Raw genomic sequence first — 16841 nt, forward strand, 5'->3', positions numbered from 1 at the left:
AGTTCCAAGCCTTAGCAACCTTGCAATTTTTTGGTCAGTGGATTGCAATGACAGACTAGGAAAATAGTTGTAAAGAATGTTTTCTAGTGCTGGACAGGCAGAAGGATGCTGGATAATTTTATAGGTTGTAAGAAGTTGCGTATATGTTAGTTGATGTGGCAGTTCTAACCAATGTAGGCTTTTCTATGCTATACAGTGGTGAGCTCTGAAAGGGGTATGTGCTGCAAATTTAGCAACTCTGTTTTAGCTTTATTCATGTTTTAATTTGTGTGAAGCCTGGCAGTTAGTAAGGATAGGAGTGCTATAAAAAATAGGAGGGAGGAGTTAAGAACTGGCAAGTATAGTTTTAGTTGCATCAGTGAGATGGTTTTTGGCTCTGTAAAGCCTCCCTATTTTTTTAATGTGTTTTTCTTATGCAATTTTGTATATGCAGGTCGAATGTAAGATAATTTATTTATTGTAGTTTATTTATTTTATTTGCAGTTTGTTAACCAGGAAAGCCCACTGGGCCAAAATGAGCCCATTTTCAATGGAGGCCCGGGGAGAAAAGCTCCATATACAATTATTAAAAAGTTAATATCAACAAAGTTAACAAGCACAATACAATTTTCAAAAACTACTAAAACACAGTAATACAGAAGACAAAATAATAACATTTGAGCAAGGTGGTGCAACAAAGCATTGAATGAAATTAAAACATAAGTATGTTGGAGTACATAAGTATAATTTGGAGTGCAGGCATTTATGGTACTTGGATTATCAGCCCTAATAGTTTGCTATGAGAAGTGACTGTTGAAAAGCAACAAAAGCCAGTAAAAATCTAAAGTCTTAAAAAAACACTTTTTTTCACAACAAAAAGCACAGTAAAAAGCATTTTAAAAGCTTTGCCTTCCCACAAAATGGAAAATAAACATTTTTTCCACTAAAAATGGTTTTCAATTACTATAAATAACTTTTAATCTGACAGGAAAAGAGAATGCCCCCTTGAAAAAAATGCTGTTAAGTTTCGTGACAGTCCATTAAAACATATTCTCCTAACTTAGAAATAATTTTTCTAAACAGGAAAGTTCAATAAAATAACAATTTCTATAAAGTGAAAGTTTTTTTCACCAAAGTGAACTTATCTGCCCAGCAAAGGAACAGCACAAGGCAGCCACTGATCCTCAAAAGTCTAAGAGGAGCATACTCTTCAGTGGCAAGAAAGCTCTGTAGGGCTTTGTAGATCAATGAGTGTGTATAAACCTTTAAGAAGCTATTCAAAGGCTTGCACAACTGTATAAATACTAAGCACATGTGAGCCTGACTGCCATTTTGTAGTTAGCTGTTGAGATGTAAGCATGTATGTATGTAAGCTCAGTTTGTTAACTAGTTTGTTAGTATTTCAAGTTGCTGCTATCAATCCTGATGTGTTTGTATGTATTAAAGCATCTAAAAGAAACCTCAAGCCTTCTTGTTTTATGTATTAAAGATGAACTAACGACATGGTATCAGAAGTGGGATATCTAAAAGGACATGGTACCAGAAGCAGCATATCTAAAAGGACCTGAAGTCAGAACTGTCATACCAAAGGGACATGAAGTTTGAAATGGCTTGGTGAAAAAGATTTAAGGCACTTATCCAGATGCAGGTGGAATATAAACAAGTGGATCATCCTAAAAGGGGTAAAACTTTGCAAAACAGGTCAGAAATGAATTTCAATATTAAATCTTGCTCAGTACTATTTCTTACTCACATATTATCAAAAGGGGCATACAGAATGTTCTAAATAATTTTCACAGAAACAGATATGCATAATATTGATAAAAATATTCAAATTACTATGGAAAATGTTTGAAATAAAATCCGAATTGCATAAAATGAATAAAACAAGGGCAAACAACTACATTTTCACAAAAAATGTGTATTTTCATATTAAGCAAAGATATCCGAGTTTTCAGAAGTATATAAAGTGTTTACATTCAGTAAAGCTATTTTACAAAGTACAGCTATTACAGGGTATATTTCACAAAGTACAGCCATTGCAAGGCATATTTCACAAAGTAAAGTATTTCAAAGAGTTTATTGTGCATTTAAATGTTGTTACAAGCTCACAGCACTGTTTGTTCATACATAATTACATGGGCCATATTTTCAGAAAGATTTTGAAAGTCCAGTGCACTTGCGTTTGACAGTACTATTGCTGAGAACTGGAGAGTGTTTGAGCAATAGTACGACATTTTCATACAGGCTGTATTTTCTGATAAAGATGATTGTACAAAGGCATTTATTCTGCTTAATTTAGCTGGGTCAGAAGGCATAGAAAGGGAATGCTCATTTGTGTATGCACCTGCTACCCATATTGGAGAGGGGTAAAACCATCATGTTGTTGTACTGGATGAGTCAAGGGAGGACCCAGAATGCTTAAAACGTAAATTTAGAGAGACGTGCAACCTCCAGGCAAATGTTAAAATGAAAAGGCACATATTTTACACAAGGGATCAAAAGCCTGGTGAAACTTTTTCAGCATATATAACTGACCTGAGAAATGAAGCAGATTTGGTGACTTGAGGGATGAGTTGATAAAGGACCAACTTGTGTGTGGTATAAAAGATGATGGTGTGAGAAAGATTTTACTTTGTGACAGTGATTTTACTTTGAATAAGGCCATTGAGATTTGTCAGTTATACGACCTTACAGAGAAGCACACAAATATGCTTACAAATAAGAGCTGATCTAGAAGACACAGTGCTAACGTTCATGTTGATAGTATGCAGCACGTGGTTAAGAGAAACAGACCTAAGCACATGGCAGCTCTAAATCTCTGAAGCACCTACTGGTAAACTCCAGAACTTTCTAGCAAATTACAGACTTCGCACAGTTTCAGTGAAGAATAAGAGTGAGTCAGCGAACTCAAAGCATGGGCCACAACCTAGTGTCATTGCCAACTGTCATAATTGTGGTGGAAGTCATGAATCTAAAAGGGAGAAATGTTTGGCTTTTGGTCAATAATGCCACAAATGTAATATATGGAATCATTTCAAAAGATTTTGTAAATCGAAAGGCCCACATTATTTTATTAAAAGGGAACATTTTAAAAAATGAGTTGATCAGTTAGACTGCGACAATCCTACTCTTTATGTTGATGGTGTGTCAGTGCTTTATGAAACAGTCAAAGCAGTTGATTTAAGGGCCAAGAATGAAGTATTTTGTACTGTTCAGATAAATGGCAAACCCAGAGTTCAAAGTTGACACAGGTTCCAAGTGCAATGTTATGTCTGCAGAAACATTTGCTAGAGTGTGTAAGGGAGAAAGGCTTGATTTGTCAAGGTGTGCAAAGCTTGCTGCTTATGGAAGTGAAGAAATTCAAACCGAAGGCCTAGTAATGCTTTCATGTTACTCTGCTGGAAGATGCTACAACTTATTATTTTTTGTGGTCAAGAGACATGTCCATTCATTATTAGGGCTCAGAGACAGTTTGAAAATGGGACTGCTTTCATTAAATAAGGAAGTCCATCAAGTTAGCTTAAAAGACCACTACTCTGATTTTGCCCAGCACATTTTTTCGACCTATGCTGATCTTTTCCAAGACAAACTAGGCAAACTTCCAGTTGTGTACTCCATGATGTTAGACCCAGAGGTCAGTCCAGTTATCAGGCCAGCACATAAAGTTCCAATAGCCATGCAGGACAGAGTCAAAGCCGAGCTAGACAAAATGGTGCGACAAGGTGTAATTTGTCCAGTGGAAACTCCATGGGGGTAGCTCATAAGAAAAAGATGACATTACAATATGTATTGATCCACGAGATTTGAACAAAGCACTAAAAATACCTCATCATCCAATGTGGACAGTCAAAGAAGTCGCAGCCTTGATGCCAAATGCCAGTATTTATTCTGTCTTAGATGTAGAGAGTTCATTTTGGCAAATTCAACTTGACAAGAAATCATTATTGCTCATTACTTTCAGTACTCCGTTTGGCAGGTACAGATTTCTTGAGAATGCCATTTGGGATAAATTCTGCAAATGAAGTCTTTCAATGAGCAATGGAGCAAATTTTTTCTGGGTAGCCTTGTGCTGTTATAGTAGACAACATATTAGTAGGAGGTAGTGATGAAGCAGAACATAACATAAGATCTAGAAAGGGCATGTCAAGTGAATATTAAGCTCAATGCACAGAAATGCAAATTCAGGCTACAACAAGTTCCTTATGTTGGTCATTTATTTACAAGTACAGGCTTAGAATCAGATCCTTAAAAGCAAACAGCCATTCTCAAGAGGCCAGCTGCAGACAATGTTCAAGCCCTGCAATGTTTTCTTGGACATGAACATTGTGTTTTGTTCCTGATGTACATAGTAATGCATGCCTACCTCTAACATTGTTTTGCATAAAGGGCAATCTTTTTAAGAGGGAGGATGTAGATCAATGAGTGCATGTATGTACCTTTAAGAAGCTATCCAAGGATTTGCATAAGTGTATAAATACTGAGCATGTGCGAGTCTGACTGCCATTTTGTAGTTAGCTGTTGAGATGTAAGCATATATGCATGTAAGCTCTGTTTGTTAACTGGTTCATTTATATTTAAAGATGGTGCTATCCATCTTGATGTGTTTGTATGTATTAAAGCATCTAAACAAAACCCCAAGCCTTCTTGTTTTATGTATTATAGACAAACAAGTGACAGGCTTGATGCTTAAATCTGCAAATTGTAGCATGTTACAGGCCACCCTCACAAACTCAGGAACCTCACATGGCCTTCCTGAAAACACTAGAGGGGATAAATGTATCACCAAACACCATCATACTAGGTGACTTCAATTACCCTAATATAGACTGGGAACACTACTCAAGCCCAAACACCCTAGCCCAAAAGTTCCTGGAATTCATAAACTCAAATGCCATGGAACAACTAGTCACCATCCCCACAAGAGGAGAAAACATACTTGATCTCATCATCACGAACATGGGAGCACAATGCTCAACACCGAAGTATACCTCTCACTGGTGAGATCAGATCACAAACTAATCTCGCTGGAGGTCCTCATCCCACCCCACCTGAAATAAAAGACCACAGTAAAGAACTTCTCGAAAGCCGACTTCACACTTCTAAAGACTAGTGTGGTCTCCTTTAAGGGCCCCGAGCTGGCGGAAAACAGTACTCAAGCCGCTGAATCACTTACAAATGCCTTCTACCAGCACCTGCAGGACTGCATGGATAAGGCAATCCCAAGCAAAACAAAGACTCTTTGTACCAAAGGCAAGCGTCCAGTCTGGTGGACCCCAGCCATAAACAAACTCTACAACAAAAGGAGGAAGCTACTACAAGATAGAGTAAAATTCTTAAAATGTAAGACACCCTTGATCACTATAAGTCAAATACTAAGAGTCCACATAAAATCATCCAAAGCAAATTTTGAGAGAAAAATAGCTAAAGACTCAAAAGACAATCATAAGGCCTTCTTTAGCTATGTTAGAAACCTGGGAGGAAACTCCCAGATATGCTCAGAACTAGTTCAAAATGATGTGAAGATTACTGATCCTACAGACATTGCCAACATACTGGCTGACAGGTTCAGTGCAAACTTCTCCCCTCCCCAAAAGGAGAGATATCTATACCAAGCGATTGCAGCCCCCAAACATCTCCAACGCCCAAGTGAGAACTGCTCTCTCCAAAGCAAAAACACAGCATCCATGGGACCTGATGGTGTCCCCGGCTGTGTGCTCCACGAACTCAACGAGGAATTAAACCCACAGCTAGGACAGCTGTTTAATCATAGTCTTACCTCTGGATACGTACCCAGGAGTGGCGCACTGCAACTGTGGTCCCACTTCACAAAGGCGGTGCCTCCACCGACCCTGGAAATTACCGCCCATTAGCTTGACAAGCCTTATCTGCAAAGCCATGGAGAGGATCATAATGGACCTCATAAATAAAGACATAGGGAATTTGCAGACTTTGGATCCATCCCAGTTTGGCTTTGTCAAAGGCAGATCATGCCTTCTAAACTTGGTTGACTTTTTGAAACAGTCACCAAAGCCATTGATGAGGGAAAGGCAGTCCATACAGCCTACCTCGATCTGGCGAAGGCCTTCGATACAATACCCCACTCGGGTATCATTGAAAAACTCATCAGCTTAAATGTTAACCCATACATCACAAGATGGGTTGCAAACTGGCTGACTGACAGAACCCACAGGGTCAGAGTTGCTGGCGCCATGTCAGACTCAAAGCCTGTCACAAGTGGTGTACCACAGGGCTCAGTCCTGGGCCCACTCTTGTTTGGCATCTACTTTTCCAAGTACAAGCAAACACAGGAGGGTTATGGCTGACAAAGTTTGCAGATGACTGCAAACTGGGCGCCATAGTAGAAAACACATCTGACACAGATATCCTTCAGAAGGGTCTCACAGAAACGGATAACTGGTGCCAGAGCCATGGCCTAAAGTTAAATGCCAAAAAATGCATAGTCATACCCTTCGGGAAAAACAAGGTTACCCCTAGCTACCAAATAGGTGGCAATCCACTGAGCACAGAAGTAGTTATCAGGGACCTGGGGACCCAGGTGTAGTCTGTCATTTGACACCCATGTAGCTAAAGTAGTTAGGAAGACCTTCTACATTGCCCACCTTATCATGAAGGGATTCTCATCTAGATCAAGGGAGGTCATAGTCTCCCTATACTCATCACTCATCAGACCAATGATTGAGTACAATGCCCCATTCGGAATGTATCTGACCCGACACTTGCAGCAGCTGGAGAGGCCACAAAAGTTCCTCACCAAAAGGATAAAGGGTCTCAAACATCTGTCCTATGCTGCCCGACTGAAAGAACTCCAGCTCTATTCAGTCGCTTACCGCTTGCTCAGAGGTGACCTTTGCCTAACATACAAGGCCATGTCAAACCCAGATTTGATGAATATGCTTCACCTCAAAAATCTAGATCTGTCAGAGCCACAAGGGCGGGAGACTTAAACCTCGACACGGCTATTAATAGGACATGCTGGAGGGATAGATTCATCACCCAAAGACTCCCTATGCTGTGGAATAAAATCCCGGTATATGTGAGGCAGAGCACCTCGCTGGCCTTGTTCAAGAGAAATCTTGACCAATGGATGGGAGATCGCAGATATAAACCAGGGATTACCTCAGTGTCACTGCTCGACAGAGGCACAGCAAAATAATGGGTATAGTTCCCCATACTAAAGGGGTGGCGTAAGCCACAAAACTATGGTCTAGGCTTGTAAATGCCCTCGGGCAGATAGCCTAGTATGAACCTATGAACCTATGAACCTATTTTACTCAACTCAGCTCAAGATAACTGGGCAAGTGGAAGGTACCCTAAAGCTTTGGAAGCTGGCCTACTGTAATATCCTTTGTAGGATCTAACCCATATAGCTAAGGCTACTGCAGCAGTGATCAAAATGATAAACATCTTTTAATATGACCTTCCAGTGACAGAGATCTACCTTCAATTTGTAAAGCAGTATCCATCCATCTAGTTTTCTAAACTGCTTGTTCTGGTGAGGCAGCCTGCTTGAAGGGCAGACTAGACTTCTCTATCCCCAGTAAAAGTCTCTTGATATTCTGTGTTATTTCCCAACATTCCCAATAAGTCTGAGAGAGGTAATCCCTCCAAAGTGTCCAGAGTTTGTCCTAAGGCTTCCTTCAACTGCAGATGCATAGCTATCTGCATCAATCACAAACCAGTGCTCCTCTCCTCAGTGAAGAGCAAAAAAAAAGCGCTTCACTGTTTTAAGCCAGCTTAATATAGTGAAGTGCTTTTTTACAGTTAGATTCACATCACCCCCAATAAGCCCTCATTGAAGAGCAAAAAAAAAAAAAAAAAAAAAAAAAGAAAAGAAAAAGTCATTCTTTCCACTGGCATACCAACCAGGTGGCCTGATGTGTGACATGTTCTTCCCTCCCTCCCTCCTGCCTCAGTCATTCAGGTCTCATTTATGTGCCCTACCTCCAACAATCCTTCATCCACCATAGTTTATTTAAAAAAATCTCTTAAACTATAGCAAACTGTTTGCTACAAATATAGCAGTTACAAATAAACCAAGGAAAGGAAGCCAACAAACTACTGAAACACAAAAACCAAGTCAGCAGCACCAAGACCCACCACAGGAAGTATCAGGAATCCAAAAAATATAAAATAAAACAATTTATTGAAGCGCTTTTCGTTGCTTGTAATGTAGCAACTTCTTCAGAAAAGATACACAGTTTCAAACAGTAGTTTATAAGTAATTGAGACATGTCATGTGATGACCACACCTCCAGTGAGTCAAGTTCTTAAAGAAACATTTGCTAAAAAAACACATGTATTCATAAAACCTAAATACAAAAGCTGCAAGTTTGTCAGATTAAAAGTACATCAAAACTATTATAAATAGTTATACAGAAGGCATTAAACTGTTAAACTCAAAGAATAACAAAGTTAGACTAAACTTCAAAATTACGGAATAATCAACCGGATATATCTCTCTAAAATATTGTAGAGCTAAAATGAATAGAATTATATTCAAGCAAAATACCAATTACCGTCTCAAACTTCTTAGTTTCAGAAGACAGGCAATGTTACAAGCATCATTTAAGCCTGGTACAACAAATGCATTCAAATGGATTTGTCTTTCCAGCTCATGTTCCTCTAAAAGTAAATTCAGTGGGCCACCTCTCAAATTAGCTTGAACTTGATCTATAGCTTTAAAGGTAAATTTGTGGCCCACATTATTTGCTATATGTCTTGCTAGTGGGTTGTCAATTTTGTTGATTGAAATAGCGTAGGTGTGTTCATAAACCCTGTCCTGCAGTCTACGTTCAGTCTTCCCCACGTAGAATGCAGGACAGCAGACACATCTTGCTATGTAGACTACTAGTCTAGAATTACAGTTGAGTTTAAATTTAATCTCATACTTGTTGTCACCTATACAAAATGTATTGCCCACTTCCATGAATCTATACATCCTACAAGATTCACACAAATTCATTCCAGCATACCTATGTGTTTTAAGTTGTTGCCCCCCACATTCAAGTAAGTTTTTAAGGTTGTGGCCTCTACGAAATACAGTATTTGGAACTGGACCTAGTTTACTGAATAGTGAAATATCACTTAAGATAAACTGCCAGTTTTTACATAAAATACGTTTGACTTGACCACTGCTATTACTGAAGGTAGTAATAAATCCACCTTTGAAGTTAGGGGCTAAAGTTTGTGATGGAATTTGTGTTGGGACAAGTACACTGTTTTGACAATCTACCATATGAGGAACAAGACTGTCCTGTTCTAAACTGTTTAGCCCAAGGATGGGAGAGACAATTCCAAGTCTTCTTTTATCAGAAACTTCACTGCCTAAAGTTCCAATAAGGTCACTAGGATACCTACGCTTTTCAAACATCTTCCTAAGTAAATCACACTCTTGATGGAAATCAAGCTCAAGTGTGGTCATTCTAGCTGCCCTTATCAATTGGCCTTTTATAATGGACTGCTTCTGGTGGAACGGGTGGCAGCTAGAAAAGTGTAGGAATGAGTTACAGTACGTGGGTTTTCTGAAAATCTGTGATACATACCCCCTGTTGACTTTATCTTTTGAAAGTTTCACATCTAAATAGTCAATCGTGGCTGTGTGAAATGTTGATGTAAATACAAGGAAATCAGTTGTAGAATTCAGAAATGAAATAAAAAGCTTGGCCTGAATGCCATCTCCATTAAATAACACGAAGATGTCATCCAAGAAACAGGTGTAGTAAATGAGGTTCACCCTGAAGTGCTCAGCTTTGAACACAAAAGTTCTTTCCCAGTATGCTATCACCAAGTTGGCAAAGCTGGCACCACAGGGTGACCACATAGCAACCCCTCATTTCTGTAGATAAAAATCCTTATCGAATAAGAAGTAATTGTTAGTGAGAATGATGTCTAATAAAGACTCCACTAAAGTAATTTCATGTGAAGGAGCTTTCTTAGATTTAAGCAAAAGACTCACCCATTCTATGCCCTCTAAGTGTGGAATAGATGTATACAAGTCCTTAACATACATCGATAGTTAAGAAATTGTGATTGGGGTTAACGATTTTGAATATAGGTTCTCAATGACTCGTAAATACAGCTTAGAAAATGGGCAAAGTGTACATTTCACCTTGACTGGAGAATGAACATTCTCCAGTGGGGTGTTATTGTACAGGTAATGCCTACTAAAACAGTAAGTCTCCCACTTCATGGCAATGTAGTAAGAAAATGACTGACATTTTTACACTCATTAAATGCAATTTTGCTGTTGAGTGAGTAAAACATTTAAAAGTGTAAAGAAAAGGACAAGTGTGAGTGTGTGTGTACACATGTACACATATGTGCCTCAGTGTGTGTGACAGACAGAGAGAGTGAAAGGAAGCATAAACAAGCAGTCAGAGACAGCACTGATTACAACAGGCAGTCCATCAGCACACATTTGTCAAACAGTAAGAAGCATGAAAACATAATGTCTGACATTATTAACTGACTTTAAACGTCAGTGATTTATCAGAAAATCAATTATTCTATGAGCAAACTCTACTTGTACCCTGACTTAGGAATGGAGTCAATTCCCAATATGGTATTAGAAACTCAAAACACCTGGAGAAATTAAACAGAGAGCAGAACTATGCTACAAAATTAGGGACAGTAAAGGAAGGGAGGGAAACTTGCAATCCCTGGCATTCTGTGATTTTTTTTATTTATTTATTTGTTCACAATGAGACAACTACGGTGTATTCACTCAACAAAGTAGCTGTAACTGTTGGGCATGTATGTGTGTGAATGTGGATGTGTATCTATACATATGTGTGCTTATTTCTATGTAAATGCATGTTATCTGTCTGTGTGTTTGTATGCGTTACTATATATATGCGTGTGAACTGTGAAGATGTCTGTGTTTCTGAATATGAGTGTGTACGTGTGTAGACATTAAATACTTACATAACCTATATTGCAGATGTAAAACACTTCCTCCAACAATTACATATGCTACAGCAAATCTGAAATGTTAAGCAGAGGAGCTATTAATTACATTCAAAATATTTTTAAAAAGTCTGTAGCAATAAAAATACTAAACAAAAACAAACAAAAAAAATTCAAAACAGCTTATAACATATAATTTATTTTTTAGGCACAATAATTCCCTCCAGGGTGTGTGCTGTTGGGGAAATAACCCCCCTGAGTGGGCAATATTTCCCCAAAACTACACACCCTGTTGGGCATTACTGCTTGCTTTAAACATATTGTGTCCTGTTCTGAAACTTATAATAATAGCGTCAAAGTTTCGGTTTCTTAAATTGAAAAATACTAAATATTATCCTACCTGCTCTGTGAGAAATTCCACATCAGCTTCATATTTCTGATTCTCTGTATTGTAGGACACTTCCACGACTGATGCAGTGCAGACCCTCATAGAACATGAGGGCAGCAAGTCCTCCTCATCTAGCAAAGCATTCAGTAAGGAGCTTTTACCTACCCCAGTGGCTCCAATAACTGCAATGTATGTCTTCCGAGAGTCTGAGTTTGAGTCTGTCTGCTCTAACAGCTCAGTATTTTGATCACTAATGAGGCAGAAAAAAATGACAGAATTAGTCCTTCTGCACTGCTGGGTATCATGTGTCAAATGACTTCCATTTTCTTAAAATATATCTAAAATATTTGGACATTTTATTACTGATTCCATTCATAACTATGTACAAACAATAATAAAATCAGCAAAACTTTCTATACTAAAGGAGAAGAATACCAGGATGGGTTGGTGGGTACTAAGTACAGGCATGTTGTTGTATAAAGTGAGAAAATATGAATCATAAATAATAGGTTCATCACTTAGGGCTCCAACAAATGAAATGCAACTCTGAACAAGTCACTTAACTAAAGAATGTTCTCAGATCACTCTACTGAATGAAGGCCTTGTGCTGAGGAAAAGGCTATTGAAACTCAATATTTAATGGATAAGATATTCAAACTGTATACTTTAAAATTCATTCAGTTCTATTTATCATTTAACAGAAGGACAGTGTAACCAGTAAAAAGCAGTAACCATTTGAACCATAAAGACTGAATAGCTGAAAAAAAAAACTGACTTACATATACTAAGTCCAAGATGGCTATTTCTTGGGATATTTCCTTTTCTGCAATGTATGGCAGTCTCAGAGTTAGTGTACAAGTTTCAGGAGGGGGAGATGCAGGAGAGGGGGTCTTGCTCCCCCTGCAAAAAATACGTTTAAAGGAGAATGATGTTTGCGATTCACTCTTCCACAGCTTTGTTTTTTTTTTCACTGTGCTGGCACTTGGCATGTTGAGTGCCAACATTTCAAGAGGGAGACGTTAAAAGCACAAGATTGCAAACAAAATGTCAGCCCACTCATACAAGTAACTTGGGATTATCTAGCATCTCTAAGAAGGGAATTCAGCAGAAAATGGCCATCTGTCCTGGATAAGTGGAGGATGAAGATCAGGAATTTAGCACTAGCAGGTTCAAAGTGAACAATAAGATATACAAATCTGTTTATCTTTTATATCAAGAGAATAGTACATATGTAATTAGATTTTGCATGGCGATGCTCAATGCTGTAAGGCTAGACTGCAAAAAAAAAGCAGCAGTATAAAGGTCCTGCACTTTCAAATCAATATGAGATTGGGGTGATCCACTTTGAGGCCAATAGAATAAACATATCACTGGGGTTTGTGATGCCCCACCACTGGACCACTAATCAAGGAGCCTCAATCCTCACCACTGGTACCAGTGGGGGACATTCATTGAAAGGTTAAACAGGTACAGACACAGTATTTCCAGATGCAGCTCTCTGCATCGAGTGCAATTTCTCTTAAGAGCACACAGAGATTTATTTATTTCACATTTGCTAACCAGGATAGTCGAACTGAACAGCAGATGTCCGTTTTCAATGGAGTCCTGGGGAGAAAATCTCCAACATAATTAAAAAGAGAGAATACAATTTACAATAACATGAAAGAAGAAGTTGTAGATTACTTTAACATAGTATAACAAGTTACAAAACGGCTTACAATAGGTCAGAGCATAGATATAAATTTGCAGATAGATGTTACAATATAAAGATATTTTAGATAGTAGCAATGACAATTCGATTGTTGGATAAAAAGGTGGAACATTTTTATACAGGATAAGCATAGTCACTGTATTACACTGATGGATGGGTAAACAGGTGACTGCTTGTAGAAATATTTACAGTATTTACAGTGAGAATTAAGAGGAGTACAGTACAGTCTGAACAGTGACCCTGGCAGAGGATGGACTTGAGTTGTAAAAAGGTTTCCCTGTAGTAGTATGTTGTTTTATGGTGGCTTGTTACAGTTGGATAGTTGGATAGGTGTTACAGGTGGATAGGTGGTTGGAGCAGAGATATGATTTTAGGTGAGTCTTAAAGGAGGATGTAGAATTTAGAAGTCTAAGGTCAGGAAGATGGTTGTTCCAGGTTTTGGCAATTTCATTAGCAAAAAGAGATTCCACTGAGTTGTTTTTGCAAGAGATGGTCTCAATTAAGGATTTGTTGCTAGAGCATAGTTGTCTATTTGGATTATGGAAGTTGAGGAGGTTGTTCAAGGCAGGTGTTTTTTAGGATAGTACAGTATTTGATGGGCTAAGTTGAGTTGGTGATATTTTAGAAGGTTGAGGAATTCTAGCCAATTTAGGGTTTGTAGGGCAAGGCAATGGTGAGAACATGACTTAGTAATGGTGGCGAATCTAACAATTTTTTTGTAGCAGGTGGAGAGTTTGTTTAAGTCAGTTTTATTTAGGTTTGTTAGTGAGGAAGAGGCATATAGCAGTGTGGACAGAAGATGAGTTCTAGCGATGGCAATACGAGATTCTGAGGTGAGGTACCTTTTGCATCTATAGAGGGAGCCTAGTTTTTTGTGGACCTTAGAAATGGTTACGGATATGTGTTTGTTAAATTTGAGTTGTTGGTCGATGGTAATTCCTAGGAGTTTTGCTTCAGAGACTGGGGTGATTTGGGTGTTGTTGGTGGAGAAAATGGAAAAGGGGAGATTAGAGGGTTTGGTTGGGTGGAACAGCATGAGTTGTTTTTTTTGGCAGTTAATTATAAGTTGTGAGCTATTGAGCCAGTTCTCAATTTCAGTGAAGGTTATTTGGGCTTTTTGCTGAAGAAGTTGGATATTGGGTGCAGAGCATATGAGGTTTGTGTTATCAGCGTATTGGACTATATTGGCTTTTGTGGTAGCTAGGTGGAGTTGGTTGGTGAAGATATTAAATAGCAGTGGGCCGAGGATAGAAACTTAGGGTATGCCTAGGGTGACTGGGAGTGGGGGGGGGTAGGGAGTTTATCCATTTGACGGACTGGTGATGGTTACCTAGGTAGCTTTTGAACCAAAGCAGAGTGGGGATATCTAAGTTAAGGTCAGAGAGACAAGTTAAAAGTTTTTTGTGGGATACCATGTCAAATGCCTTGGATAAATCAATCAGTCCAAGGCTGGTTTCTCCCTCTTCCTCCAGATCTCCAGTAAGACTCCCCACTGGCACAACTATAGAGTTGAGATCTCAGCTGAGCGACCAAGCCAAGACATCCAGCACCCTCTCTACCTAACCAGTGGTTCGTGTCCCTGCAGAAGTAGCTGACACACACACACACTCTTTGAGGTTTGATTTACACACACACACACACACACACACACACACACACACACACACACACACGCACCATGCACACACGCATGGACACACACACACACACACACACACACACACACACACACACACACACACACACACACACACACCTAGAAAAGGCTGGTACAAGTTTACTAGCTATGCCCCCTTCTGTCCAGACTATAAGGTAGTTACTACTGCCACCAGTCACTCATCAGCTACTTTAAGGCCCTTAACAAAGGGTGTCCAATCTTACTGTTTAATATTTATATTAATACAAATGGTAGTTTGACCAAGAGCAAAGCTGTTAGGAGTGGCTCACACAGTGTCACCAAATAAATATACAAGTACTCTCAAAACTTAAATATCTCTACAAAGATCAGCCACAATGAAAGGTTTAAATATATTTGATAAATAATAAAACAACAAGACAATACTAAATATATATTCACAGTGACATCAGAGTTCAAAATTGCAGGAAATATTTAAAACAACATTACAGGACAGTCTCAAATAAATAAAGAATAATACTTAAACTAAGCTTCACTATATTCCTGACTGAATCTAAAGGAATTACTATACCCTAATAATTTGCTTACTAATATAGCAAGGCAGGTGTGGGGAATGGTTCCTGTTGTCAGGTCCAAGACAGAATATAGAATGATCTGTCTCACTAAGAGACTTCTCAAATTAATATGTACAATATTACTGTTGGGATAGCTTGCAGAATGACAGCACTTTCTGTAATCTGACTCCTAGTTCCCAGGTGAAGCCGCAAATGCTGGAATCTGGCAGTATTTAGCATCTACCTGTAAAAATAGTTCTGAGAAATTGAATGCAGCCAGGCAAACCTCCTCAAAACATTACCAGTGGGCATAGCCCTAGAAGAAGTATCAACTGAGGCTTATACACACTCTGCAAAAATGAGTAATGACTTGTACAACTGAAGAAACTATATTATTTAAAGCAGATGTTTCATCACAATAAGAACTTGCAGATAAAACATTCATCATACTTTCACATTTAGTAAAAACAAACTTTAATATATGAGCCTGACAATTCATAATTTTGAAGATCAAACAAATGTAGACATTTTTCCCATAGTTATCAATCATCTTCCCATCCTTATCAGAAACCTGGATGCAGTCTAACCATCTGCCACTAAATGCAAATAAAACCAAACAAACTTTTTTTCCCCTACCAAAAACTCCATTGACAAATCCACATTCACCATACAGAGCCAAAACAATACCCTCCTTGAAATTGTTCCCAACACCAAGCTTCTTGGCATCATTATTGATGAAGAACTAAAATTTGACACCCACATCCACTCCGCAATCAGGAAAACCCACCAAAAGTTAGGTCTCGTCTAAGGCACAACAGCTTCCTAAGCCCCTCCACCCATCAGACCATTGCATCCATCTTCCTACTCCCCTCCCTTATGTATGGTACCCCTCTTGTCACCAATCTCCATCTTGGCCTTCAGTCCAAACTTGAATCCTGCTACCACAAGATCTCCAAATTTGCAACCAATTCAAAAAACTCATCCCATCACTGCCACTCCCTCCTCACCCTCAACTGGCTTGAACTACCCAACTTCCTCAGTTACCTACAACTCACCATTGCCCACAAGCACATCTTTAAACCTGCCAACTGCCCAGCTCTTGCTACTTCCTTAAAACCTTACATTCCCAACCACTCACTCAGATCCAAAACCAAAGTCTCCTTCAGGTCCACAAACCTGCATGACCTCCTGACCATCTACTGTTGTCCAACTCCTTAGCTAAACAGTGGAACTCTCTCCCTACACACCTACACAACCTACCTAACCATACAAATTTAAAATCTCAGCTACTGTCTCATCTTTCTTCCAAATGGGAATGCCCTTGCCACGCTCCAACTTAAACCCCTCCCCCCTCATTCCACCTTCTACTGACTCATCCAACTACCTCTACTATTACTTCATCCCACCCACAACAATCCCTCCCCTACTAAAAACTAATTTTTTCTCTAATATCGATTGTACTATACTCTCCAATCTCAAATATACTATTGCCCTCTCCATACATAATATTTTCCTAACCTACTAATGGCTAGTAGCTATGTATTTTGAAATGTTAAACCTACAATTGAGTTTATCACAGAAATATTCACTTTATGTAAATGTTGACATTTCTGTAATGAATTATGTGTTTTCATTTTTGTAACA

At 38.8% G+C, this 16841-nt stretch overlaps 1 protein-coding gene across 1 annotated transcript in view; it reads right to left on the reverse strand.

The window, feature by feature from the left end:
* LOC122797871 (nuclear GTPase SLIP-GC-like) overlaps positions 1–16841 on the reverse strand; it is a 1420327-nt gene that overhangs the window by 1217863 nt on the left and 185623 nt on the right. The window contains exon 2 of the mRNA XM_044066393.1: positions 11309–11546. Within this exon, the coding sequence (XP_043922328.1) occupies positions 11309–11546 (238 nt within the window). The remainder of the gene's footprint in view (positions 1–11308; positions 11547–16841) is intronic.

Source organism: Protopterus annectens, chromosome 3.part1 (genome assembly GCF_019279795.1).
Source record: "Protopterus annectens isolate FY-2018-M chromosome 3.part1, PAN1.0, whole genome shotgun sequence".
In the NCBI taxonomy this organism is placed as follows: Eukaryota; Metazoa; Chordata; order Ceratodontiformes; family Protopteridae; genus Protopterus; species Protopterus annectens.